Here is a 26,971-nt window from a genome sequence, read left to right as displayed (position 1 = left end):
GACTTCTGAGAGCCGAGTAAAATCATTGACACACAATCAATGAAGCCGAACAGAAATTCCTTGAAAAATAGGGACATCCTGCCTTGGCTCTACTACGGATGCATGTGGTATCAAATATAACGCCATATTCCTTCCACCGTAAAGTGCCTATAAATATAACTCCGTGCAGTGCCAACCCTCATGATCGCTAGGGAACTAAAATCGTGGTCGTTTATGAGATGGTCCTCCATTTGATTGCTCCCTGCTCCTCTTGCGCTCAATTTCTTCCTTCATGATACGCTCTGCCTCGCTCATTTTTTTCGGCTGCTCAAATACGGGGGCCTTCTTACCGCCTAAAGCATTCTTTTTAGCCGCTGCAAAGACGTTCTTTGGTTTGCTCTGGAATCCCATCTTTAAGGAAACTTTGGCTGGTGCTGATGGCGCTGCTTCTAGATTTGAAGATTCTGTGATTTTATCATCACCAGTGGTCGGTGTCTCAGAAGGTTTGTCCTCGTCTTTCACAGTTTCAAGAGAAGGCGCGTCACCAGCCAGCGTCTTGCTCTCCTCTAGCTCAATATTTTTGCTTTCAGGGTTTGACACAACAGGCTTAGCACCGAAGCTAAGCTTTATTTTCTCTCCTTCCTCTCTTTTAAGGCCTCGTTCTTGCTCATCCGCTTCTGATTCCCCACGTGCTTCGGCATCTTGCTTTGCTCGACGTACCTGCTCTCTGATAAGCATTTGCTCCCGCTCCTCGTCACCCTTGTCTTGTCTCTCTTTCTTTCTGATCGCATCTTGCCTTCTTAACGCTTCGGGTGAGTTGTCGATCCATGCTACTTGTATACCTTTATCCGTTTCCTCTACTCGACATAAACTTTCTCTGCCTAGAAATTTGGCAAACTCTGTCAAAGATGGCCATTTCGTTGAATTCATATGTATGTGCTCCTTGTTGCTAATATATTCTTGGTAGAAATGATTCAGATTGACTTGTTTTTCGCCATGAGATGTTCGTAACAATTGTAGAAAGTCACGCTGGAATTGATTACTGAAATCGTTGATATATTTTTTAGGATCTTCGCCGATTAGGAGGATTTGTCGAACATGCGACTCAGATTGTACATGCATTTTGAAGCCATTTTCGTCGCGCATCTGTCTCTCGCAAGCCTGTTCATAATGTTAGTTGGCTAATAAGTATCATCGAAAAGTATACACATACTTGGCAGTACCATCGCAATCGCTGAAGACCTTTGGATTTTAACTTGTTGTTCAGAAACTTCGTTGATCCAACTTCTGCTTTCGGCATCTTGTAGACTTGAATGAAGGTTTGGAAGGTTTGGACGTTTCGTAAGTTCGAAACCAAGTTGAACTTTTATAATATTGCGAGGAAGCAAGATTCAGTTGCGGATTTTGTATCGAGATGTCCGTGATATCTTTTAGAAGTTTACCCCGGAGAATTCAATAAAGTGATCGTGAGTCCTAGACGATGGGCGTTATGGTAGAAATTGATGTAGAGGTTCAAAATGCATATTGCGCCGCCGCCGCCTCGGCCATTACTGTAGCCTTGTGGTCTGTGCACGCTAATCATTCACTAGTCTAGTCTTCCCACGTCGTGCTCGTCTCCAACTCGCTTCTAGGCCAGACTTAGCTACCCTAATTGTTCATGAGAGGGGTGAACATTCAAAGTGATATCTTTATCCCTCTCCTCGTGTTCGTTGACATGTATAATTTGATAAAATCGAAGACATTGGCCATAGCTGAGCGCATCTGAGAAATCAACGGAACCTACCTAGTGGACAACGTTTCTTCCCAAAAGCCTGCTCATTAAGCAATAAGATAATAGTTCCTATCCTGCATATAAGGGTGTTTGGGCTCTACTGATGATGTTTGTTGTTACAAATTGAGCTTTCAAAACGTCGTTCAATCTACCTTACTTGGCAAATCGTCTCCACCGTTCCCCTGTTACTCAAACACTCAAGTCTCTAGTCCACGAAGTAGCATCAATCTAAGCATCGATGAAGCAGGGTTTGCATGGTCTCGGCTCGTATACCACTGCCACATCATAATGAGGAAAATTTGGTGGAGAGCATTGTGTTACGAACTGATGCTTGTAACTGCTGATGCTGAGATTGATGTGCCCATATGCCCGGAGGGTTTGGAGTCCTACACATGGTTGGATCTGGAATGGGTTAATGGGGCTCTTATAGATGCTATAAATGTAAATCTAGTTTGTAATTTTGAGGTTGTGGACGGTACGATCGTTGATGGTTGATTCTTGATGGTCTTTGAGGGATTTAATAAGCTTGAGATTTTGGGGAAATAACGAGATTTTGCATCTTTATTTTGGACATTTTCTCTGTGTATGTAATTATTGGAGATTGTTGAATCTCATTCACCACTTTCTATTTCATCGTTGAAATTCTCCACTTCTGTCTTGAAAGTATGGTAGCACGGTTAGTAGTTTCTGCGAATTTTGTATCTATCAATATCTTTTTCTTGAGTGTCTTTGACTTTCTAGTGTTCGTTCCCTTACAATGACTATACAACTCGCTCACGAGAAGTCTTGCGGGTCCCCTTCTGAAATTGCTAATAGAAAGATGCTTTTATATTCTGTTCTTGAGTAATTTAACCTATATTTTCCGTGCGGGAGTAATAAGAGGCCAAATGAGTTAAAGCCGAAGATAGTAGGTGATAGTGGCACCTTACTCTACTCTAATAAAGCCTCCAAAGCACAATCTCGACTTCCCCCAGCAGTAGCAGGCCACTGTATATTTACTACCTTCAAACCTTCTCCTTCCAAAAGCTTCTTCCAATGTTTCTCTGTACGTTCAATGCCCGAAAGCGGCATCATGTTGATATCAAGAAGAGATCCAAATAGAGAAGCACCCATATCGGGTAAGATTGAATCTACAATTAGTATTCGCGAATATCCTTTCTTCATAGCGGGAATAGTTCGTTGGAGAATCTTGATGCAGGCATTGTCGGGCCAGTCATGGAAAATGTGGCGGAAGAAATAGGTGTGCGCCCCTTCTCTGGAAATCAGATATTTTATAGAGGCATAGTGCAGTATTTGGGTGCCACATACCTTTAATAGGTTGAGGAGTGAAAAAATCATGTGCCATACTTCTAATACCGGGGGTCGGCTCTCGCCCATCAATCTCCTTGGGCAAATCCTGCACAATCATGCCTCCTTGTAAATCTGGCCTTGCCACTCTAAGATCATTCAAAATTTTGCCCCGTCCCCCACCAACGTCAACAATCAGTACGTTTTCTTCCTCCAGTTCTTCGGACTTCTTGGTACTGCAGTTTAAAACATCTGATAGCGGAAATTGGGAGGACACGAGCTTTGCCGCGGCACCTTGACTTCTCTGTGAAGAAGCTTGCATAGCAGCGCTGAAGATCTCTAGATCGCGAGGCTGGGTATGTAGCCAGTCAAAGTAATTCATCTCGGTGTTCATAGCGTACTGAAACAGATTTTTTTCCTCAGTGCCTGGATTTTGGAAGGAGGTGCTAGAGAGATACTCTGGCAACTTTACGAGATAAGGAGTCATGATCGAGGACCTTGCTGTCGTCAATTGATGAATCGAGCTGGACTGAAAGAAAATACGTACATTCCGCGCATCATAGTGCGAAAGGTGGTATTAGTGAATAGTTTCGACCGCATGTTGTGGGCGTATGTCTCTTCGCCGACTTCTGTGAAGATTCCGACGGAAGTAAGCGCTCTCATGACACGGACTGCCTAATGGTTAGGTCTACGCCACTGCATTTTGTATGTTTCATGAGGTGAAGACTAGTGTAATGGATACAAATCTCACCTAGTAGTAATCTTTCGGCTCCAGTCTGCCCCGCGAGCTGATCAGCATTTCTCGACTCATCATTGCTCTCAAAGACCTCGAATATTCGCATTTCAATAGCTGATCTGAGCGCCGCATTTGCTTGAGGCTATGAAGTTGTTAGCAGTCTAGCAAATTATCTTGGCACGCTATCTATAATGAATGAGCGAAAGTCTTTTACTGACTCCGAAGACAACTTTCCAAATCCCAATTTCAGGTCCCTCCAATTTCTCTACAAGCTGTTTCGCCGCAGACAGTAACCCTTGTTTCTCGAGCGATGTCATCTCAGGTGTAGAAGAGTCTAAAACTCCTGAAATTCTTTCTATTCCGTCCAGGCATTCGGCTGCTATGCTGGCTGAGGGTTCAAGCGTTGATGCTGCCGATAATGGCATTTTGTCGTTTTATTGCTCACTGCTGAGAATATTTTTGGAGAAATCGGGTTGGAAATTTTGATTCGTCTTGGAGATAAGATAGCTATTATAAGTTTCCGTATGTCAGGTAGCATGCAGCCCGGATAAAATCAGTCTGCAAGAGATTGGGGGGAAGGGGGGGCAATAACCAAGCAGTGAGAGTTGCCGATGCTTCCGAAGCACACTATGATGATACAAATCAATTTACATGTCATAGGCTAGCTCATTTTTTGCGGACATTTCAGTGATAGTTGCTTGTTGTACGAAACCTCTATCCCCCATGTAATTGGATAGAGTCAGTCAGTTGAATTATTTGAACGCAGTGTCGCCTAAAACAGGCCCCCATGCGTAAGATACACCCAAATATAGCGGTTGAGGGTCCAAGGGAGCCCAGATTAGTAATGTTTTATCATTCGAGTTATCTTCTCCAATTTACTGAAAAGGGAAAGGCGTTTAATCAGATCAATTATCTACAGTACCACCCACCTGGGATACGAAATTACTTGTTGGTCAATACTGTTATTAGCACGGATCATTCTTCCAATTAAAGCATTGGAAAGAGCCATAATTTTATCTTAGAATATGTCCAATGAGATACTATCCCTGGATCCTTATTACCGGTCACTTGTTGCCGCTTTTACTCTTCTATCAGCCTCATCTTTAGATTTCGCGGCGCCCTCTGTTATTGTAACACCTACCGTCTTCCAGATCACACCATCTTCTACATTTCCCACGTTTTGAAATTCTACCAGAGGCCGAATACTCCGATCGCTAGCAGTGTAGCCGTTGATCTCTGGCCTATTATCAAGGGTCTGCCACCCGACTCCGAGTGATGCTTGGTCTTTGGTGCTGTTGGTAGGACTTGTTTTGCTTCTGGTAAAAGCACGCCCAACGCGTGTAAGGTTCTGCAGTATGATACTGCGGCCGGATCCTGAGCCTTGGATACCAATTGTATTCTCATCAGGCGGCGGCGTCTTCGTAGCCTTTGCCCAAAATACTATAAACAGTTTCCTGCATGGTGGTAATGATCCGACAATGATGCCCGTATATAGTTCCGCGGCGGTCCAAAGTCCAAGTTGTACACTCGAATCTGGCATTGCTCGTTAGTATTCGAGGATGTCTAGACTCAAGGACGCTTTGCTCTACTTACATGTAGGATCATTTGTTCCAGCTAAGTCTTTGACGTGAGTGATGCGGACGATTCCGCAAATTGCTGCACTGGTATAGTATTAGCCAACTTCTGTGGTATATTACTGCTAGTGCGATAAATTTATTAGCTCTTACATGAAACCTAGGCACATTACAAGGCGTACTGAGTGTTTCGTTCTTTGGCTGATCTTCAGATCCCATAAAATTGGAAATGGAAGTGCGGCACAGACAAGGTCTGTCAGTATCGAAATTGCTATGAAATGGTGAGCCCTCGATTGAATTCTAGTAATGGTAGAAAGGTGCCACCATACCGGTTGTGAGATACGAGACATCTATCAACGTGTCCGGACTGATGCATTTTGCATGTGCCTTGGCAAGTAGATTCCAGTTCGCGATGATGGGTCGACACTGTACAAGGAGAACTATAAGGAACGCAAAGGTTGATCCGACAAGCAAAGCGCTGTTTGCTAGCAGCGATAGCCTAAGCCATCGCCTAAGGTTTCCAATTCGTAGCAAAAATAGAGCCACAGAGACTTTGACAAAGCAGATAGCAAGAAGGGAGATGAATTCGGAGATGTAGACAAAGTATAAAGTTCTTTCGGCCTCAGCTACCGGGACGTAGTAAATATGTCTTCCCTCGCCATAGTGTATTGCGGCTATGCTGATACCGAATTTTATTGCTGAAAATATCTACATAATTAGTAACGCTTCAGGTTTGTATCAGCAGATGATCTCACCCAAGCAAGTAACATCGTCCAATCATCCCAGCCATAGTTCCAAGCTCCTTGCGCTCGAGCAATCAGTCGAAAGATGAGGACGAGGGTGGAAATAATGAGCAGACTGAGGTTCAAACGGAAGATCAATGGTGAAAGGTCAATGTCTCCATCTTGGGGGACTGGTCCGAGATGTGATGGCAGCGATGACATGGTGTATTATGCAGCTCAGTACAAGATTGGGACCTCTTGACTTCAAGTGATAAGTGTTGTCGTAAGAAATGTGGAAATTCGGGAGGGGGAAGGAAAAAATTCGGACTTCTGCATGAGAGGATGGGGAAAGCTTTATTCGAGATTAACAGTGAGGGGCTACTGGGGGTATCAAGATGAAGTTGTGAAGTAACATCAAAGGTTTCTGCCTGGAGATAATGAAATTTGATCTATATTGGATAGAGGGAGATGCTGGATCAACTTCCTGTCGGTAAAATCCATGCCTAACATACTATAGAAGTGCATGCTTATCAGTATCCAGGAAATTTTCTCGTGAGTGTGGGTGTATAATAGCTCTAGCCCCCTGAATACTAAATTTCGGATGGCAATGTAGTATAACTTCAGCTTCATCATTGGCTTTGGCTGTATGCCATTAACGAATAGGATCATTGCCCCGAACTGCGCCGTAGGAAGGATTTGTTCCACACCATTCAAATACTCCCCTGCTACATGGAATTCTGTACGAGAATTTAAATCCGGAAGGTAGTTAGTCGTGTTGTATGGCTATCTGGAGAAAAGGAAAAGGCGGAATCGAGCAGGTACATCGATTCAATATAATGTATAAATCATTCTGTATGTTTGTTGAAGAAAAGGGTTGAGCTGATATCTAAATGAACTGTTGGTTCTCCACTTCCGAAGATCGGCAGTATATTTTAATACCGGAGAATGTAGGCGGATCTCACAAGCTGGCTAAATCTCCAGATTTCGGCTTTTTGTATTTAGGTAGTGTTTGACTACTCGCTTAACCTACAACACTTTCAGCCAAGGCTCCTCGTATTGGTATGCAAAATTCAGTTCGATTTCGCTAAGTTCTGAAATACAAATGCAGTCGTCTGATTTCCTCAGCAATCTTCACACTAGTACATGGTTAAATCAATCGAACTTCGTAATTATATGTGGTTGGATGCCAGTTGCGTCCGGTATTTGTTTGAGTGGCCAGAACTCATAGTTCTGCTCCACACACCCATGCCTCTACCGTAGCATTCCGATACACCCGCTCCCGCAAAGGAATTGAAGATACCAGGGGCAAAGCCCAGGTACCCAGTTTGTTATTGAATTTTGACTTTGGAGAGAACATCTGAATGGGCGTATTGCATGTTCTGATATTACATTTGTTTACTATGCAGAATACTTTCGCTCGCACCTGCAATATCTAAATGTATGACCACCCTCCTTCTTCAATTCGCTCCAATGAACTTGCTCAGAACTCAATGCATCCCCTATACTCCGCCAATATCACTAGCCCTATGACGTAATGTCCAGTCTGAGACCTTATCATAATCCCGGCACAAATGTGTTATACCCCAACCATCTACCGCGGGCTTATTGCCTTCATTCTTTACTTGCAGCGTTTCCAATGTGGTATCAGATGCACACAACAACGATTGCCGCAGGTAATCAAAACAATGCTTCATATGATTCTCCGAATGGTAATGTTGGCGAATCGTTGCATTCCGATCAACGGATAAAGTCTGATTGGCGTAGTACCCAAGGCGCAGTTCATTCTAATACGGGTCAGCGGAGTGCGATTGCTTGAACAGATGTACTTACCAAACAATGAATTTGGTGGTAAACCGCAACCGCTCTCACCTGCGCTAAATTCGCTTCAATTCCGACATAGGGAACCGGGGTGTCGGTTGAGTCCACTACGACAAATCCCCTCCCCCCTGTATTTTTAATGTTAGTAACTTCACAGGATATAAGATTGTTCAAATTTACGAGGGATCAATTCGCCCCACGCAGCATTGGTCTCGAACGATGGCGCCTCGGTAAATATTTCGTGCAGTTCGAATTCCTTGGCAACTTGGCCAACTGCAATGCGTTAGCAAGACTTTGCACAGCATGGATAGATATAATCGACGTACAAGGAGTGTTGGACTTGAGTGACTGCCAATATGCTCCAGTACAAAATCCAAGTGTGGTAAAAAGCAACAAAGTGGTCAAGAAAAGACAAAAACTCTTCTGTATGAGTAATGGCGTGTAGGATCTGGTAGTTCGCAACCATCTCACAGACTTCAATGATGAGTTTCCTGTCATGATATCCATTTTCACGGAATCTTGAGACTATAAACTAGAATGAGTGTAAGTTTGGTATGTCAATGGGATGAAGAGCGTATAATTTAACAGAGACGTAGTCATTATCATTCGACGTTCGCATCTGGTGGTGTGTTAATCTTTTCTGAACGATATGATTTCTTTGGTTGATAATTGGTCGGATTGCGTCGACCTGAATGAACTGATGGTGTGCTGGTCTCTTTCAGGTAACCCGATCTCTGCTTTGAAGAAATTGGGTTACATCGCCTGCGGCAAAGCACAATGGGCTCCATTCGACTTTTCAGTTAATGGAAATAACACAGCGCCCTCGGCAGGCCCCATGAAGAAAACTCGACCCGACAGCTCGTCACTTCGGTCCTTCTTCCTTAACCCATAGCATGATGTTGTATATGCTATATTGTCATCCACGGATTCATGAGTCATTCTTCAGGGTCTCATTAGCAGGTCGAAATTTCTCGTGCAAACTTGACATTATTCTGCCCCTGAGAAAAAGTGAGCAAAAAGAAAGGGCCCTTATACTTTCAACGATGATCGAGCACTCGTACCAGAGGGTCGGTCTTCTCCATGAAGATAGAGATGAATCTATCGAGCAAGCCCAGAGAGTCGTTCAAAGAAGCGATTTAAAATATCGAATCTGGAAATTATTGCCTTATTTTACCTTTCATTTGGTTATACTTGCTCTTTATACTTTGATTACGTTTCTGATTATTCGTCACTTCCAAATCGAGCCCCTCCAGAATACTGCCGGTCAGAGACTTACATACAGTAAGGAACAGCTCGCCGAAGGTTGTTCTTGTATAGTGCTAACATCAGTACAGGTCCAGCAGAAGACTCAATTGAATACGAGAAATTTGTGTTCAATGCCGCCCCAAACCTTACAAGCCCGTATGTCGGCAAATCGACACCTTCTCTCGATCAAGCATGGCACGATCTACTGAAGCGTGAATTATTCACTCCCCTTGGCAGTCACAATACACTAGAATTAATACATATGAGCAGATACGAACATGCGCATTTCCGCACATGAATTGGCCAAGGTTAATAGGGATTCAATTCCCCTCGGCCATGGTGGGGGCTACTATGGTGAAATTGCTGTATTCCATGAATTGCATTGCCTGGTAAGAAGATATTCTTCCAGAAGAACATGAACAAGTAATATTTAGACGTTGTGCAGAAATTCATCCGGCAAGCGTTTCACATGGATTACTATCGTCATATATATGGCGAAAAGGAAAAAGAGACAATGGGCGAACATACAGGTACGCGCTTATTACTCTCATATTTGAGGAAGGAAAAATCAAAGTAAACACGCTAAAGTGACATTCCTGTGCAGAGCACTGTATAGAAATCTTGAGGCAAAGCGTCATGTGTCGTGGCGACACGACGTTAATCACTTTTCACTGGGGTCACACAGTCAAACTTCCGCAGCCAGATTTCACTCAAGAGCACACTTGTGTCAACTGGGATAGCCTCATGAAGTGGGCTGAGCCACGCTCAATAGACATTTTTGAAGAAGGCATGTTGGTTCACCCGACTCTCGGTAAGTGGAAAGCTTCTCTCAAATCGCAACGCCAGCCTTCTGACCGCTCCTAAAGGACCAGCATATCCGGGTGGAATACGTGAAGATAGACCTCATGCTGAAGACGTCCCTTCTATGTCTAATTTGTAGCTAGCTTTGTAGGTCAACTTTCTTGTAGATAGATCCTGATTCTCACTGAGTTTATCGTACAAGAAGGCGATATAACTCTAAACTTCAGGAGTTTGGTAATATCAAAAGCGGTGTATTCGTCATAATGTGACTTCCTATAATTCTATGTGTTTGAATTCATGACCAAATTTGCACATGCCCTGCTCGCCACCAAGGGTGAGATAAAAATACAATACATCTGTTCATATGATTTATCACTAGGCAGGCTAGTTCCGGACATCATGCATGGGCAGCGTTCTGCTAGTGATCAATTTGTAAGTATATGCATGGTGGACACGTTTGAAACTAGACAAGATTATCAAAATGCGACTGGTATCACACCTAATGACTACGACTGTTACTTTCAGGATTTAACGGTGTTGTCGAACTCTCTTGATATGTGATGCCTTGACCACGAGTTCGGAATAACGGCTAAAATAGAAGTCAATTGTGACGGCAAGGAACAACTGTGTGGATGCATGCAGTAAACTTGACCTATTTGTAGGGGTTCCGAGTGTAATTCATCTCCTGACGCCGACATCAAGCCACTAAGCACTGATCCTTTGGGCCGAAATGCGCATAGTTCCAAGGATAAAAACAAAAAGTGAGCACGCCGCACGCTCACAGAACACGAATGCTCGAATCAATACAACTTTCCAGTCTTGATGAATCTCCGGCACCCAATCTTCTGGGAGCGATGATCAATAATATAGGTATACAAGTCCTTTAACTAGGGTTATGGCTCTATAAATACTGTTCTAGTCTGCACCTTAACTCATCGTAAATCATAGTTCTATCTTTCGTAGCATTATTCAAAGCATTTCCAAAATTATCAATCTTGTCGGCAGTGAGCTCAAAACAGACCGACAGCATGCACCTCTCAAAGTTCATCATCTTCTTAGCGGCTGTGGGCAACTCTTTCGTTATGGCGTCTCCAACTTTGAGATCTGGTAAGCAATACTTTTTGATTCTTGCGCCGTTGCACGATATGACCAAGCCATCTGAGATGTGATTTGACTGTTCTGATTGAATTCTAGATGGTCTTAGTGCGAAGTTAGTTGATGATAGCTTCTACGAAAGAATTGCCATTGATAATAGTAAGAAATCGTTACCCCTTTCTGGAGTAGTATGCTGATGTCGCTATCGATGTAGTTGGAGATAAGAGAGAGGGAACAAGCATTGATGCAGATGCAGCCTACGGCTTGTACGAAGACTGATTATTGGCGGGCATGTTGTCATCGTCTACTGCAGATGCCTTTGGAGCTGCTGTACCAAACTGCTAGAGCTTGATAAGAGCAGATCAGGGAGCGTAGATTCTAGCTAGGGAGAGCAGACTACAAACAAAAATAAAAGATATTTGAGGAAAGAAGATCCAACATCAGATGCATGACCGTGTTAACAACGTCATTGTACAATTGTGGCCTGCAGCTTTTTCGTAGACGGCCCCTTCAGATTGATCTATCGATCGTCAGTCGCAAAGCAATAGCAAGTACAAAAGAAACGCCCAAGAAATCAACGCTGTTGACCAGTATTTGTTTTTACAACCGTGATCGAGAGCCAAAGCTAAACTCAGGCACCGATGAGTGCCACATTGTGTCTAACCGGAAAATTTAAGATCACTCGACCAAAAGACACTCTCGGAAATCTTGGCTCCTTTCCCCCGATTCTTTGTCGAGAAAGATAGAACTCAGAAGTCAAGCCCAAGAAAATAAAAATAAAAGTAGAACATCCGGCAGTCCAAACTGCAGGCTGCAAGCCGTTTCGCTGTTTCTCGATTTATAGATCCGCGAAAAGACTGAACGTCTCAACATGATTTCGTTTATTAAAGGTCTCTCACGATTTGTACTGCACTCTGAACTATTAGACGCCTTAACAAGAAAACAGCTTGTCTGAATGATATCGGAAAATCGTGCAATTTGTGTTGGTGTCCCACAACTTGGCCCAGGCTCGGGCGACGGTGACATTAATATGTTGATAGTTGTTGCAGTTTAGATGAAAGACATATCCATGTAAAATTCTGATCGGATAGAAACTACTCGAGCAAAGGAGATAAAACCCATTTACCTACCATGTAGCCATACGGTAGATTTCTGTTGGCACAATATATATGTAGAGATGTAAATAGGGGAAGAAGTAAGGTCACGTGTTTCAGGTCATGCTTCTCAAAAGATATGTGAATGTACTGTGTACACCTAGTAGGACAGGACCCTACCGAGCCTACCCAATATATTTCCCTTCAAGGTCGCTCTCATGAGAAGATAGCTACTCCCTTGTAGTAGATCTTAGGACTATGATAAGACTGTTCTATTGATTTCACTATATGGTATCGGGATGAGTATATACATGAATAAGTGAAGAGAGGCCAAGGTTGGCATAGAACTACACACCCGCGACGATGTGAAAATCGATACGGACGGATCATATGAAAGATCTCGTACTTTTTCTTCTATGAATGGCGCCAGGAAGGTCTATTAATAGTAACCCGTATAGGTAGACAGCAAATGAGCGAATAAGAAAGGTTATCTGCTCGGTAGCTCGAATCTTAATAATGCATTGCCTCAATTGTCTCCTAAACTTTTTCATAACCTTGTACCTGACTGACCACTCAAAATGTGCTAAACTCGAGACATTCCTAGTGGATACCCTTTTCATTCCATACGATTTACCGGACTCCTTTACGAATTACTACCTACAACAATTTCAACACTTTACCTTTCACGTCGTTCAATCTTCTCGTCGATAAATGTTTTACACTGTCAAAATCCCTTCGTTTTCAGTCATCTTGTAAAGAAGAAAATACACGACCTCACTCGTTCGGTCGGACAATTATCTATTCCATTCAGTCGACTTTTGGGTTTCACTCGGACAACCTTGATCGAAATTTAATCGGACTATAAGAATCATCAAAACAAAACATCCATTAAACATTTACTCACCATTCATCCAAAAGACCAAACATTTCTCGAAGGAGTTTTGGTGTTAGATCAAAGTATACTTTGAAGATTGGAAAGAGTATTTAGGAAATCAAACAGGAGATTTGGGGCCATTTAAGGGCGTACGAAAATATCAACAGCAAACACGATGCGGGCTCAACGATCAATCCAACTATATTCCATCATCCTACTCTGCTTTTCCACATTTGTAGCTGCATGGCCATGGCCAAGATGGCTTCCAGAAATGGACTCTTTGATTGTAGCTCGACAAGACAGTTCAAGCTCTTCTGCCGCTGGTAGGAAACTCATAGTCAATCTTCCCCGTGTTTACGTGCTGACATTTTAAAGACAATACAGCATCAGAAACTGCTTCTACCACTGCTTCGGCAACTACAGCCCCAAAGTCCACAAACACAGCATCAGAAACAGGTTCCCAATCTGTAACCGATTCTCAATCAGCATCGAAAACAAGCTCAGGCTCAGGCACAAATAGAGCTACTACTTCGGGATCAAAAACAACATCAGGTACTGCCAAATCTGGGTCGTCCAAATCTACAGCCAGGTCGTCCGGTGGCAATTCGACTTCCTACGATGCATCTTACCCAGCAGGTGGAATTTCTCTCTTAACACCTGCCGCCACTTCCACTGCATACTTCAAAATTGGTGAATATATTACTTTTGCCTGGAACTATACATCTCTTGAAGCTACTCCTACTGCCGTTAACATTATGGCCACATGCAAAGCCAATGCTCAATTATATACTATTGCAATGAATCAAACCGTCGCGCATTCCACGCAGGCAGTAACCTGGGATACTGGTGCCTATCAATCAACTGCTGTTGGAAACCCTCTCCTTACTGAAACCTACACTTTGATTATCTACGATGCAGAGAGTAGTATCAGTGCGCTTTCTCAACCCGGATACCTGTCAGTATATGATACATATGCTTTTGGAATGTACACGCCACAGCCATACACTCCTCTCAGTGATTGGGTATGTGCTACATGCAGTGGGGCATTATCTGATATGGAGAGAAAGGCATTGAAATTGATGTTTGGTATGGGAGTTATCACTGTGCTTAGCTTTACCTGGTTCGTCACTGGATTAGGTGTCATCTGGTAAAAAATTGTTATAAAGATCACAACTCTTTTCTTATAATTTTGGGAGTGTTGGATTGAAGGACACGGAGGGGGAGAACGTTAAGATATTGGGTTGCATATGGGGACCATTCCTTTGGGCAAGATTTGAAAATGAAAAATCCGGGTTGGGGTAATGGTGTTTTGGGGTTTGGGCAAATGTGCATTTCCTGGATTTAGCACATTGCATGCATGCATAGATAGCAGGGAGAAATTTACAATTACTTAATGAACGATTGAGAGCAAATTGATTTAGAATAATCAATAACAATTCTTTTCTCTGATTCTATATTTGTGAATTTGTGCGCTGTAGATTTACATCTATAAAATTACAAGAACCTGCCTCGTTAAACTATACAGAGCACAAATTGGTATATCCACGTGTTTCCCTCAGTACATACATCCATATCATACACTGGCCTATCCTCTAACCCTCATGCGGGAAGTGGCTCGCTATCTTAACTCTCTCAAATAAGCTTTAAACTAAATCCGGCCCCTTTCTCAACCTCCTCTCCCCCTCCACTCCCAAACACTCCACTAAAATCCAATACACCTCCCAATCCCTTAGGAGCCTCTCCTCTTTGAGGAGCATCCGGAGTCCTTCTCCGTCTTTTCTTCTCTAACCCCGCTTTACTTGGAAATGTAGGAAACATATCTTTACTCTTCATCTTCGGATCTTCTTTAAAGTATTCATGTTCCAGAACTTCTTGTGCAGAGGGTCTTTTTGCAGGGTTCAAGCTGAGAAGAGACGAGAGTAGGGATGATCCAGCTGAAGTCAGGAAGGGGAATTTAGAACGGAGGACTGAGCCTTGAGTGGCGGGATTGGGGTTCTTGGGAAGTCGGAGCGAGCGTGCGTTGGGGAGACGTTTGAAAGTGGGCCAGTTGGATTCGGTAGGGAGGCCGAGGAGTTCGAAAATCTTGGATAATTGGTCGACCTCGTTTTTTCCGGGAAGTAGGGCGTCGTTGCTCAGTAGTTCGCCAAATATACAACCCACGCTCCACATATCTACACTCTTACCGTATCTTTCTTCGCCGAGTAATAGCTCGGGACTGCGATACCAGAGCGTAACGACTAATTGGGTCATTTTTGGAGCTGGATCGCCGCAGTAGCGGGCCATGCCAAAATCAGCGATTTTGAGGACGCCTCGATTGGAGAGGAGGAGATTGGAGGTTTTTAAATCGCGGTGGAGGATGTAATTGTTATGGAGGTAGGCAACGCCTGTTGTGAGTTGATGGAGAAGTAGCTTGAGTTCGGATGGGAGAAAAGGTTCCGAAAGAGATGTCAAGAGAGTTTTGAGGTCGTGTTCAAGGAAGTCGAGAACGAGAAATATACTGAGGGGTGTCTGTTAGCTATAATTTTCTATATACTGTGCAAATGAGAAAACGTGAAAGCAAAGATAGAGATGACACGACTGAATTGGAGAAAACGTACTTCTCAATCTTACTTGTATCCTCTCCAACAACCACTTCCCTTAACCTCACGATGTTCTCATGCTCACAGTCCATCAACGTTTGTATTTCCCTTAGACCTGTTACTGGCACCCCGTCATTGACATTCTCCATCTTCAATCGCTTCAGCGCGACGACCTTTCCCGTCCGACTATCTTTCGCGCGTGATACCCATCCATACGCCCCCTCTTCTATGTCATTCAATTTCTCATAATCTTCCACGCTGCGACATTTCCCCCAATTGGGTGCTGGAAATCGCAGTAGTTTGGCAGGCGGTAAATCGAGTTTTTGAGCGGGCGCTGGAGAGCGTGATAAACGGCGTCGCTTCGAGGGTCTTTCGGCGGATGCTTCTGGTTCAGAAGGAGCTTGAGCTTTGGATTTCGCGGCAGCAGCAGCGGCGGCTTGTTCATCGAGCATCTTCTGTTTTTCTGCCTTCAATCGTTTCTTCTCTTCCTTTTCGCGTTTGCGCTGCAGATCCAGCGCAGCATCTTCCTCATCATCTGCCCAGCGCGACTTGGCTTGAGTCGACATAATTGAACCTTGCTGGGTATAAAGTCCAGCCTTCTGTTAAGTGTGCAATTGAAGCTCAATACGCCCCTCGTCCGGATTCAACAACTGTTCTCTCAAATCTGAAGAGTCAATTCTTTTTGAGGTCGCGCAATATTGACCTTTCTAAATATTTAATAAAATATGTACTTCTCATAAAATTCCAAAATTTTATTTGGACCTCTAGAATACAACAAGATCTCGATAGTGATAGATAAGGTCCTAGGTTGCAGTAAATTTTGAAGTCGAGGCTGAGGATTCTGGATCACCAATGACGACAAGGCCAGGAGACGAGGCAAAGCGAGGTTGCAAGGCTTTCAATTTTATAACCTTTCTTTCTACCCTTGCAATGAGCTTTAAAAAGAAGTGAAATGCACTGAAAACATTAGAGAAGACCAAAAATGAGATCTAGATTATTACTGCAAACGCGTAATTCTTTGCGTTGTGCTGTGAAATGCAGATATGGGGTTTCGTATTCGGCTTTGAGATGGTCTTCAACGGAGACGATACAATGGTCTACACCCCTTGCAAAACAGCTTTCTGAAGCTATCACAGTATGATTTTTATATCTTTTTGGATACTCGGGCACTTTGCTGATATGGTCTAGGCTACAGGACCAATTCCTTTGGCTTCGTTCATGCGGATGTGCTTAACGTCCGATGTAGGTGGATATTATACCTCAAAACAAGAAGGGAGAGATCAGTTCGGACAAAAGGGCGATTTTATTACTTCGCCAGAAATATCGCAGATTTTTGGGGAGTTGGTTGGTATTTGGTTTGTTGCAGAATGGATGGCTCAAGGAAAGAAGAGAAAGGGTGTTGAATTGGTGGAGATAGGTCCGGGGAGGGGCACTTTGATGGATGATATGCTGAGGGTCTGGTTAAGACTTTCTTGTTCTAGTTCTGAATGTGGGCTAATACGTTGTATAGACAATCAGAAACTTCAAACCCATGGCTGAGAGTTTAGAAGCTGTCTATATGGTAGAAGCGAGTCCTGCTTTGAGAGACGCGCAGAAACAGCTTTTGTGTGGCGATGCCCCTATGATAGAGACCGAAACAGGATTTAAGAGTACCAGCAAGTATGCTGGCATTCCTATAATGTGGACTGAGAATATGAGATTTGTACCTTCTGGTAAGATTGTGTAAAAGCTGCAAAATTAAAGGTCTTTCATTGAACTTTTATAGGCGCGGACAAAACTCCATTCATCGTTGCCCACGAATTCTTCGATGCTCTCCCAATACACGCTTTCCAGTCCGTACCTCCAAACCCCAATGCTCCAGAGCCTACCACAATTCAAACACCCACTGGTACTCATCCACTTGCACCCTCCACCTCCAAATCATCCACAGCCAAAACACCTCAGTGGCGCGAAATGGTTGTCTCGCCCACCCCGCCAAACAGCACTCACAACGATGTCCACACGCCAAAGTCTCTTCAGTCTCAATCTCCCCCTCCCGAATTTCAACTTACGCTTTCCAAAGCCTCAACCCCGCATTCCCTTTATCTTCCCGAAATCTCCACTCGCTATCGAGCTCTAAAATCCATACCTGATTCGCTAATCGAGATATCTCCCGAAAGTCACGCTATTGTCGCTGATTTCGCGAGTCGTATTGGTGGTTCGGAAACAAACCCTAAACCTAATCCTTCTGGCGCTGCTCTGATTCTGGATTATGGACCAAGTGATACCATTCCAACCAATTCTCTTCGAGGAATAAAAGCACATCAACGAGTTTCTCCTCTTAGCGAACCGGGAATCGTAGATCTAAGCGCGGATGTAGATTTTATAGCTTTAGCCGAAGCAGCTATGAATGCGAGTGAAGGGGTAGAAGTCCATGGACCCATGGAACAAGGAGGGTGGTTGGAGAGTATGGGAATTAAGGAACGGGCAGAGATGCTGGTTAAAAGTTTGGGACAGAAAGATGATGAGGTCAAGAAGAGGGTTGAGGGTGCTTGGAAGCGATTGGTTGATAGAGGAGGAAGTGGTATGGGAAAGGTCTACAAGGTCATGGCTGTGGTCCCAGAGAATGGAGGGAGGAGGAGACCAGTAGGATTTGGAGGTAGAGTGATAGGTTAGATCGTCGATATTGAGGTATATCGTTGGCTCGGTTGACTGTATGTTGGGTCGAAGATGTAGTAGCTTACCTTATGTAGGTAAATGTGTCATAATGTACATGAAATATACCAAAAATTCCAGGGAAAGGACTATATCCCTTTCAAAGCTAATCCAGCTGCTCAAACAAAAGTGGCAATCAGGTGCCAAACACACTAACACGATTTAATGTCAAGATTGGAAATTAAAAGAGGTTGGTCAGATTTTGTTGCAATCGACGCTTGAAAATTTATAATTTAATCGCCAGTCATTCACATCCTCTTCTAGTAGCATTTCGATGTTCGAACCCCGTGGCGCAATTACCTACATTTGAATCATCTTATTAGAAGCTAAAGGGTGATCTTCTGGTTTGAGCATATTCTCTTCATATATTACTGGTTATTGGCTACCTATATATATGGCATCAAAAATAAGAAAAAAAACTTATATACTCAAAGACGACTTCTGAGATGATGGTTGATGATGCATCTATCAAAGATCTGTGCAAAACATATTATGACACAATTGAGAATCTGGTATAGTCGACGCTGTGCTGTCTGGAGGTTCGATGAAAGAGAGAATAGACGAGGTAAGCTCACTGCGAGTTTGCAGTGAAATAGATGACTGTATCATTAATATAAGTCTCGAGTAATGAAAGGAGCATCATCAGACTAAAGTCTAAAGACTTGAAAGGAGATATATAAGTTCAAGCGCTAAAGCTCTATAAATCTATTTGCTTGGCAGATTTACTATCAGCCGGAGGACTTAGAAAAGAAAAGCTTTTTCATAACCAGGCGTGTAGCAGTAGGTTTCTTTTTACCGAGAATGATCTTTTGCTGAAGTATTTTCGAAGCGAGAAGGAGTGAATGGCGGGTTCAAGTGCTATCTGGATAATTGAATAAATACCTAGCTTTAGGTCATTAGAAGCAGAGATATAAGAATAAGAGAATAACAAGTATATGTCTGAGGTAAATAATGCAATGAATTAGCTCACATGTATCTTGGAACTCGATTCTAGTTTTGAAATGTATCTACTCGTGATTTTGGGTAGACGGTTCATGTCGGTTGATGCTATGCTCTTCCTGGTCATACTGCAGCTCTTGAATTAGGTGTTTTCGTCTGTATGCCAGAAGTGAAGTGGATTATTCATACTTACGTTTTCGAATGCTAGATCAACATTCTATTCGTCTAATAATACACTCTACCTATTTTCCTCTAATTTCCAACCTTCAATTCCTTGAATGCTTTCATATTATCCTTAATAGCAATTTCCACAGGCAACCTCTCCATACTACTCGCTCCAAAAAATCCATGAATCCCCTTCGTTCTCGCCAAAACATATTCCACATCCTTTTCCTCCGCCACAGGTCCCCCATGACAGAGAACAATAATATCCTCTCTAACCTTCACAGCCGCATCTCTAATCTCCTGAATAGCCTTTACACACTCATCTAAGCTGCTTCCGGTCTTGGCACCAATCGTCCCACTAGTCGTTAATCCCATATGCGCTACCAATACGTCCGCGCCTGCTTTGGTCATTTTTACCGCATCGTCAGCGTTGAAAACATAGGGTGTGGTAAGTAAATCTTGCTCGTGGGCAACACGGATCATCTCAACTTCTTTTTCATATCCCATCCCCGTCTCCTCTAGATTTTCTCGGAATCGTCCATCGATAAGTCCAACGGTGGGGAAATTCTGCACCCCGCAAAAGCCGAGATCTTTCAGCTGTTTGAGGAAGGTGGGGATATGACGGAAAGGATCGGTAGCGCAGACGCCGGCAAGAACACCGGTATCGTTTACTATAGGGAGGATCTCGGAGGCCTGTCGTGATGTGAGATTTAGGTCCTGGTTATTTTGGGACACGGTGAAGGTGGGAGAGGAGAAATTTAGACGAACCATCTCAACGACTACTTGATTGGCATCTCCGTATGGCATGAGACCAGCTAGTGAGCCACGTCCTGCCATACGAAAACGACCGGAATTATATATGATAATGAGGTCTGCTCCGCCTGCTTCCACAGACTTGGCTGATAGACCGATTCCTGTAAGTCTGTTAGTCATTGATTCACTGGTCCAATGGTATGCATGAGGAAACGAATAATTCTACCTGCTCCTGCTCCAACAATAATCTCCTTATTCTTGACTGCATTTTTCAGTCTTCCTAGAACAACATCACGGGTTGTAGCTTTCGTCATTGTGCAAGATCGAGTTAATAAATAGAGATACCGCAATATTGACGGTATGAATAGGTGCGATATATATCATTCCCACTGTCTCAAAAATCCGATACAAAAAGTCTTAGTCGTCCAATTGTCCCCAAATTAAAGTAGCTCTCTGCATAAAATGACGACATGTGGTAGTGGGGGTTGACAGCTTGACTCGTAAACATGCCTGTGCAGTGTTGACGTACCCTTGGCAACTCCAGCCCTGGCCAAAATACCCCTCTAGAGCCCCTCAATGGCCCCTCATATTTTGTAGATTCAACACTAGAATCTCACCGGCCCGAAATTGCCTTGGAGGTTGTTTGTAGCTATGGTGGGGAACTCGGTTTCATCGAGATAATGGTATGAATTGTCATTATTAACGGATGCATTCGAATTGATTCGTTTACGAATGAACATGTCGAATCGAGCGTTAGACTATTGGCGTTGTTGTTTTGAAGTTGGTATTAGTTCATTCTTCTCATGAGTTGTGTCAATGTCAACACAACAATATCAAAAGAGAAACGTCACTCTGCAGCACCTACTAACGTAGGTAGGGCAGCATATGCATTACTATTATACCTCGCCCATAACTTCAGATAATTATAAAAAATTCCTCATGCTTCACTCTAATCAACTTCACAAGCCATAAACAAAATGACACATCCTACTATCCTCCTCCTCGGAACCTTCGATTCCAAACGCGAAGAAATCCTCTACCTTCGCACCCAGATCCTCACGCACTCCCAACCCAACACCAAAGTTCTCCTTGCAGACGTAGGACGCGAGCCCGCCTCTGATCCCGAAATAAGCATTACCCAATCCGAAATCCTCTCCTATGCCTCTTCCCCCCTCGATTACTCAAACCTTTCCCGCGGTGAATATATCGAGCACATTTCCTTCTGCGCTACAGGTCTCACACGTAGTCTCTTCGAAAAAAACTCCATTCATGCTATAATCGGACTCGGTGGATCCGGAGGAACATCTCTCTGTGCATCCATCATGCGCAACGCTCTCCCCATCGGATTCCCCAAAATTCTCGTATCCACCATGGCCAGTGGAAACACGGGACCATATGTTGGCGAAACAGACATCACAATGATGTACAGCGTCGTGGACATCGCGGGCACTAACTCCATACTCAAAGGAATCTTAGACAATGCAACTGGAGCGGTCTCCGGACTCGCGAAAGCATATCAGCTTCGACGACAAGCAGAAGAGAAGAACGAGGCGAGAAAAAAAGGAATAGGATTAACCATGTTTGGCATCACCACACCCTGTGTAGAAAAGGTACAAGAAATCCTCCAAAATGACGACAGATTAAAAAATGAATATGAGATATATGTCTTCCACGCTACCGGCGCCGGAGGAAAAGCAATGGAGAGATTGATACGCGAAAAACGCATCGATGCAGTTCTCGATATTACGACGACGGAAATCACAGATCATGTTTGCGGAGGTGTATTATCAGCCGGTCCAGAACGTCTCTCCGCCGCGGCTGAAATGGGGATTCCGCAAGTGATAAGTGTGGGTGCGTGTGAGTGTGTTAATTTTGGACCAAGGGATTCGGTGCCGGAGAAATATGACGAAAGGTTGTTGGTGCAGCACAATCCAGAAGTCACGTTAATGCGGACGAATAAGAATGAGTGTGTCGAGATTGGCAAGTTTATTGCTGGAAGGTTGAAGGAAAAGGTCAAGAGGAAGGAGTTGGTCAAGATGTGTTTACCGAAGAAGGGAATAAGTATGTTGGCTGTGGAGGGAGGCAAGTTCTATGATGTTGAAGCCGATGAGACGCTGTTTGAAACTATCAAAGATGGATTAGACGGGACTGGAATCGAGGTACTGGAAAAAGATTATGCTATTAATGACCAGGAATTTGCAAAGTTTCTGGCAGATCAACTTACGCAACTCATTTCCACAGCATCCTAATTATATTGGATGGAGAGAGGAGAGAGCCACCAGACGAGATAGTGATTTAGTTTATACCCCCATATATTAGCCAACTACTTAATTCTCCGCCTCATAATCTCATAGATTTTTTACATTAAGTATCATCTAGGTCATTCCATCCACATAGATCAAGATTGTAGGCAATATAAACCCTTTTAAAGAAACTTGATCCGATTAGACGAGACGATACTTCTCAGAATTTTACTGTTTATTTGTCTTCCTGGGCGATGTGTGGAATTGGAGAACAGCATACCCACTGGATTTTTTTAAGTCAAGAGGTTTTTTTGCTTGCTCTTTATGTTTCGGATAATGAGGCAATTGAATGGTTGAATGGATGGATGGATGGATGAATCAGAAGATTTAAAAATACATTTCAATTTCCGTCGATAGAAGTAAGTATTGTGCAGGGCGAAGAGAGACGACCGTAGTAGAGGTTCATCTGCCCTCCCCGATCACTTTTCAACCCCATCATTTCTCTACTCCCATATCTTCAAACGTTTCTCCTCCGCTTCACCGGTAGATTCTTCAAAGGCATAAACAGACATACTCGTTCTCGTACACGTGTGTGGATCTCCGATTACCAGTTTTGAAATCGATTTCGATTTTGCATTAGTTTTTGTTTTCGGCTTATTTTCTGTTTTTGTAGATTGTGATTGTGAATGCGAACATGAATATGAGTGTGAGAGTGAATATGAGGGGTGCCTCTTTTCCCACATTTCTTGCTGTTCGGTGCGGAATTGGTGGAAGAGAGCTAGAGCATCGAGATGGTCTTGTGCGTCGTCGGTTGAGAAGCCGTAGTCGAGTTTGAAGGACTGGAAACCAGTGGGGTAACCAAGATCGTGGAGCCACTGGGAGGGAGAGAGGGAGAAATTAGTGTGGTTTTGATGGGGAAGAGGGATGGGGAAGGTTTGTGTGGACGTGGAATCTCGCGTATTGTAATGATAAGGAGGTTCGTGAACTAGTTAAGCTTACTTGGGTATCTGATTTGGCATTGGGAGCGGGGGAGGAACGGGGTGTCATTTCTTAGTTGATAGGATAAGAGTCAAATTTGTCAGGATATCAAGAAGTCGATTGAACTTCAGGATGTTTGAAGGTTTGATCCTTGATGTTGAACTCACCACTGCTGTCGAAGTCACTGTTGTCAATCTAGACAAGAAACTCTGAGAGAGGTTCATGCTCTGGTTGAAGTTTCCTTGCTAAGCACATTGAACAAAGAGTGATGAATGAATGAAGTAAAGCTGGTTCAATGTAACAATAAACGATCTGAAACAAAGAGATTGACGGCCAATTTCACAACGTAATCGATGCTGCTTCCGTTCCTGATTAATTTACCAGTAGCTTTCTAGAAAGTGGAACATTCAAAGAATAAAGGAGCTCGAGCTTCCAAACACACCACTCACCGCGGCTGCCCCTCTGCTGACATCTTTGACTTTGTATCCTAATGTCCTCAAGATTTCAAAGTACTGTTAAATACTCACTGGTATTCAACTACAACATAATGAAAATAGCGACATACCCCTACAAGCACCCGCACGCAAGCAGCTTACAAACTCTTGAATCCCTCACTAACCCAAAAGAGATGACCTTCCGAATAGGGCTGCAGATCAAAGATGCAAGTAGTCCTGGAGGTATCCCAAGCCCGAAATCATCTATCCGAGTTTCATATCCACCAATCTAAGATTCGTTTATCATTACTCCTTTTCTTGAATCTTATCATCTTGCAGTGTTGCAGGAGAAGAGATGCATTCAGCATATCGGATATTGAGAGACGTATCTGGTAATCGATACCCCGGTTTTTGATATGTGACGACCCTGGTCTGCTGATATTTGTAGTTCGTATCTGACTGCATGTGTAAACAAGGTAGGATTTCAATATTGACTCAAAGGGACTCGGAACGGATATAGACCCGATGTCTCGGCTACCTCGACTACCTCGACTAGCTGGAGGAGGGTAATCATATCATTCATCTCATATCTGGGTGAGAAGCAGAAGTCTCTGCTTACCTATGTTTAAATAAGCAATGCAATGTAGATGGAAGAACGGATATACTATCTATCATATCTGTAACAGTAGGTTAGCAATGTAATGCAGGACCATATCATCAATGATCTACCTTCTCACCTCAGTATCTCTTGTTGCCTGGTGGCCTGCTATATATGTTCAAGTAAACATTGCGAATCAAACCCACCTCGCCCCACTTCCAGTCCAAGCTTTATTAAAGTTTAGTGGCAGTTAAATACATCATCATCTTTTGATTGGCTCACATTTTTAGCTTGACCCCTGCAAACCCCCGGCCATAGAGCAAGCTTGAGCACTTTCCAACTGTTACTATTGAGGACCAAAAAAAAAGGAAAGCTCCAGCCTTATTACATGAGAAAGTCACTTTGTTTGATTTCGTTTGCTATCCTCCTTCGAAGATCAGTTTGAAACCGAATACTTGATTGTATTCGACATCCTCTTCAATATGGATTCTGATGATAATGTTATGGTGACTATCGAGAAGAACTATTTGGAAGCTTTGCGGGAAAGGTAAAAAGAATGATCTTCCTTTAACCCTGTACGAAATGTACGCAATGTCTTAGCTGCGTGCAATCACTAACCGTTTTCCCCCGCAACAGAGCTCACTTCGTATGTCGATATCGATATTTCTTGAAAGATCGATTGAGCGTCAAATACTTATTTGTTTATGTGTAGAACGGTTCGGAGGATGGTGATTTTGATGTTTCTCAAGATTTCGATAAGATTACAATTTCGAAAGAGGAGTATGATGCCTTGGTGAGTATCTTATCCCATTGCACATTGTGAATTGACAGAAACCTCAACTAATACTCTTTCTTATGGTAGAAGCAATCCTTTCGTGAATATGGTACGCCATTCATTCATAAATATGAGAGCTATTGCTCATATGACGAATATGAGAGACTGATTCAATAACATAGAGAATCTGCGACGCAGCCTTGTTAACGGTGGTGTTGCTGAGGAGATGTTGAATGTGAGTTTTTGAAGTTGTGGCATCCAAGTACCTACAGACTTTTGTTTGCTAACATGACTTTTTGAAGGTCTTGATCAAGGATAGCGATGAAAATGGAGCCGATCAGAATGCTGCCTCGAATGTGTCCGCGACGCATGAGGATCCTGATGAAAGCACTACCTTTACGAGACAAATTCCTCCTCCATCGAGTCATATTAACAATGGCCACCAAGCTTATACATATGGCACACCACGAACTGGTACAATACTTGCAAGTCGTCCTCAGGAATACAAAGGCTCTCAAACTCATAACTTTCCGTATCAAGAGACTCTGAGCCAAAATCTGCATACCAGTGTTCACGACGACTATAATGATACTTTCGATTTTGAGACCGAAAGCAATTCGCAGACTAAGTCTCAGCGCCCATCTTATGAGAAGTTTGCCAAGCGTACTATACAGTTGTACAACCTCCCAGATGGTACTACACATGCAGATGTTTGCGATGCTGTCAGGGGAGGGATGTTGTTAGATATGTATCTTCGCACTCATGATCATACTGCGATGGTATCGTTCCTCGAACAGACCCAAGCTAATGAGTTTTTTCGTCATGTCAAACGCAATGATTTGTATATCCGTTCAAAGAGGGTGCGTGGTCCTGAATATATATCCATGCTCAAACAACTGACAGTCAGTAGGTCGATATTCGATGGAATGATAGACAATTCATCTTACCAGGTCATATCGCGAATAAAATAAGCATCGGAGCTACTAGAAACCTTGTCATTCATAAGTGCAACCCTGACTTTACCGAAGAAGTCATCCGTGATGATCTCGAGCACATCCATAACCTCGTATTGATTAAGGTCGTGTTCATTGGTTCCAATGCTTTCATCTCGACCAATTCTGTTCATAATGCAATGTTTGCTCGTACTTGCATGATGAGCCGTGGGTACGTTGGTTTCAACTATCAATTTAGAGCTCGCTAATACTTTTTTTAGCGCTTACAAGAATTCGAAGATTGAATGGGATCATGATGAATGTGCAGCACCGCTACCCAGGCGCCCAAGTCCTCAATTCGGCAATCCTCCCATCACCAAGAAGCAGAACACGCCTTCGGCCAACCGTTTCCAACCTCTCAACATTGATATGGAGGACGAATCAGAGAATGATGCTGAGGGCAAAGAAAACAAAATTGAAGGTGCTGACGGTCTAGATAAGTATGCGAGAATAAGACAATGGGGAGTAAGAGGGTAAGAAGAAGAAGCGATGGCGTAACAACGGGCATGGTTATTCCGGCTGTGGAAATTCATGCACCTGGACTTGACGCCTACAGAATTGGTGATGGTGATGGATTCGTCGACCAGAACACTTTTCGATTCATCCGGAAAGGCTGAAGATTGGTGAACGCTATCCCTTACGTCAAGCTATGTACTAGGGTTGGGAAGCGTTACCATGAGGAGTATGTGTCTTTGTGTATTTTCTGGTTCAGATACCCCTTGAAGGATGGTCTGTTTGTGCTACGGCTTTGGAAGCATCTGATGACATGATAGTTTTTCCTGTATATGTGGATGACAAGGAGGGTACTCTCAAACTTGTAGTATA

The 26,971-nt window shown here is 43.4% G+C and overlaps 14 protein-coding genes across 14 annotated transcripts; 7 read left to right on the top strand and 7 right to left on the bottom strand.

The window, feature by feature from the left end:
- Window positions 1–195: 195 nt before the first annotated feature.
- EAE97_000206 (uncharacterized protein) lies at window positions 196–1,279 on the bottom strand (the record flags this gene model as incomplete). Its single annotated transcript, XM_038870716.1, has 2 exons — window positions 196–1,140; window positions 1,193–1,279. The coding sequence occupies 2 exons, from the start codon at window positions 1,277–1,279 to the stop codon at window positions 196–198; spliced, it is 1,032 nt and encodes a 343-aa protein (XP_038738077.1).
- A 759-nt stretch (window positions 1,280–2,038) lies between these two features.
- On the top strand, window positions 2,039–2,245 carry EAE97_000205 (uncharacterized protein; the record flags this gene model as incomplete). Its single annotated transcript, XM_038870715.1, has 1 exon — window positions 2,039–2,245. One exon carries the CDS (start codon window positions 2,039–2,041, stop codon window positions 2,243–2,245), a length of 207 nt encoding a protein of 68 aa, XP_038738076.1.
- A 435-nt stretch (window positions 2,246–2,680) lies between these two features.
- EAE97_000204 (uncharacterized protein) lies at window positions 2,681–4,198 on the bottom strand (the record flags this gene model as incomplete). Its single annotated transcript, XM_038870714.1, has 5 exons — window positions 2,681–3,000; window positions 3,059–3,534; window positions 3,585–3,708; window positions 3,789–3,915; window positions 3,992–4,198. The coding sequence occupies 5 exons, from the start codon at window positions 4,196–4,198 to the stop codon at window positions 2,681–2,683; spliced, it is 1,254 nt and encodes a 417-aa protein (XP_038738075.1).
- Window positions 4,199–4,764: 566 nt separating this feature from the next.
- EAE97_000203 (uncharacterized protein) lies at window positions 4,765–6,876 on the bottom strand. Its single transcript, XM_038870713.1, has 5 exons — window positions 6,103–6,876; window positions 5,677–6,055; window positions 5,501–5,618; window positions 5,367–5,434; window positions 4,765–5,306 (listed from the first exon to the last, which is right to left on the bottom strand). The coding sequence occupies exons 1-5, from the start codon at window positions 6,289–6,291 to the stop codon at window positions 4,831–4,833; spliced, it is 1,230 nt and encodes a 409-aa protein (XP_038738074.1). The 5' UTR covers window positions 6,292–6,876; the 3' UTR covers window positions 4,765–4,830.
- A 692-nt stretch (window positions 6,877–7,568) lies between these two features.
- On the bottom strand, window positions 7,569–8,394 carry EAE97_000202 (uncharacterized protein; the record flags this gene model as incomplete). Its single annotated transcript, XM_038870712.1, has 4 exons — window positions 7,569–7,853; window positions 7,900–8,015; window positions 8,068–8,160; window positions 8,214–8,394. The coding sequence occupies 4 exons, from the start codon at window positions 8,392–8,394 to the stop codon at window positions 7,569–7,571; spliced, it is 675 nt and encodes a 224-aa protein (XP_038738073.1).
- A 536-nt stretch (window positions 8,395–8,930) lies between these two features.
- Window positions 8,931–10,197, top strand: EAE97_000201 (uncharacterized protein; the record flags this gene model as incomplete). The annotated part of the gene is made up of 6 exons (XM_038870711.1): window positions 8,931–9,168; window positions 9,222–9,344; window positions 9,403–9,521; window positions 9,578–9,662; window positions 9,737–9,943; window positions 9,999–10,197. The coding sequence occupies 6 exons, from the start codon at window positions 8,931–8,933 to the stop codon at window positions 10,070–10,072; spliced, it is 846 nt and encodes a 281-aa protein (XP_038738072.1). The 3' UTR covers window positions 10,073–10,197.
- Window positions 10,198–10,787: 590 nt separating this feature from the next.
- Window positions 10,788–11,526, top strand: EAE97_000200 (uncharacterized protein; the record flags this gene model as incomplete). Its single annotated transcript, XM_038870710.1, has 4 exons — window positions 10,788–10,803; window positions 10,882–11,040; window positions 11,128–11,187; window positions 11,243–11,526. The coding sequence occupies 4 exons, from the start codon at window positions 10,788–10,790 to the stop codon at window positions 11,305–11,307; spliced, it is 300 nt and encodes a 99-aa protein (XP_038738071.1). The 3' UTR covers window positions 11,308–11,526.
- A 1,170-nt stretch (window positions 11,527–12,696) lies between these two features.
- EAE97_000199 (uncharacterized protein) lies at window positions 12,697–14,497 on the top strand. The gene is made up of 2 exons (XM_038870709.1): window positions 12,697–13,319; window positions 13,372–14,497. The coding sequence occupies exons 1-2, from the start codon at window positions 13,172–13,174 to the stop codon at window positions 14,145–14,147; spliced, it is 924 nt and encodes a 307-aa protein (XP_038738070.1). The 5' UTR covers window positions 12,697–13,171; the 3' UTR covers window positions 14,148–14,497.
- A 131-nt stretch (window positions 14,498–14,628) lies between these two features.
- Window positions 14,629–16,141, bottom strand: EAE97_000198 (uncharacterized protein; the record flags this gene model as incomplete). The annotated part of the gene is made up of 2 exons (XM_038870708.1): window positions 14,629–15,493; window positions 15,594–16,141. The coding sequence occupies 2 exons, from the start codon at window positions 16,139–16,141 to the stop codon at window positions 14,629–14,631; spliced, it is 1,413 nt and encodes a 470-aa protein (XP_038738069.1).
- A 416-nt stretch (window positions 16,142–16,557) lies between these two features.
- EAE97_000197 (uncharacterized protein) lies at window positions 16,558–18,230 on the top strand (the record flags this gene model as incomplete). The annotated part of the gene is made up of 4 exons (XM_038870707.1): window positions 16,558–16,710; window positions 16,764–17,030; window positions 17,086–17,287; window positions 17,341–18,230. The coding sequence occupies 4 exons, from the start codon at window positions 16,558–16,560 to the stop codon at window positions 18,228–18,230; spliced, it is 1,512 nt and encodes a 503-aa protein (XP_038738068.1).
- A 1,230-nt stretch (window positions 18,231–19,460) lies between these two features.
- EAE97_000196 (uncharacterized protein) lies at window positions 19,461–20,440 on the bottom strand (the record flags this gene model as incomplete). Its single annotated transcript, XM_038870706.1, has 3 exons — window positions 19,461–20,066; window positions 20,142–20,287; window positions 20,353–20,440. The coding sequence occupies 3 exons, from the start codon at window positions 20,438–20,440 to the stop codon at window positions 19,461–19,463; spliced, it is 840 nt and encodes a 279-aa protein (XP_038738067.1).
- Window positions 20,441–21,103: 663 nt separating this feature from the next.
- Window positions 21,104–22,375, top strand: EAE97_000195 (uncharacterized protein; the record flags this gene model as incomplete). The annotated part of the gene is made up of 1 exon (XM_038870705.1): window positions 21,104–22,375. The coding sequence occupies one exon, from the start codon at window positions 21,104–21,106 to the stop codon at window positions 22,373–22,375; it is 1,272 nt and encodes a 423-aa protein (XP_038738066.1).
- A 497-nt stretch (window positions 22,376–22,872) lies between these two features.
- Window positions 22,873–23,416, bottom strand: EAE97_000194 (uncharacterized protein; the record flags this gene model as incomplete). The annotated part of the gene is made up of 2 exons (XM_038870704.1): window positions 22,873–23,244; window positions 23,369–23,416. 2 exons carry the CDS (start codon window positions 23,414–23,416, stop codon window positions 22,873–22,875), a joined length of 420 nt encoding a protein of 139 aa, XP_038738065.1.
- A 1,445-nt stretch (window positions 23,417–24,861) lies between these two features.
- Window positions 24,862–26,623, top strand: EAE97_000193 (uncharacterized protein; the record flags this gene model as incomplete). The annotated part of the gene is made up of 8 exons (XM_038870703.1): window positions 24,862–24,926; window positions 24,980–25,025; window positions 25,092–25,172; window positions 25,242–25,263; window positions 25,337–25,389; window positions 25,457–26,014; window positions 26,065–26,318; window positions 26,368–26,623. The coding sequence occupies 8 exons, from the start codon at window positions 24,862–24,864 to the stop codon at window positions 26,621–26,623; spliced, it is 1,335 nt and encodes a 444-aa protein (XP_038738064.1).
- Window positions 26,624–26,971: the final 348 nt, after the last annotated feature.

Source organism: Botrytis byssoidea (assembly GCF_014898295.1).
Source record: "Botrytis byssoidea strain MUCL 94 chromosome Unknown BBYS_001, whole genome shotgun sequence".
NCBI classification, from domain to species: domain Eukaryota; kingdom Fungi; phylum Ascomycota; class Leotiomycetes; order Helotiales; family Sclerotiniaceae; genus Botrytis; species Botrytis byssoidea.
Note: the sequence above shows the minus strand (reverse complement) of the source record. Positions and strands in the feature narration are given on the sequence as shown.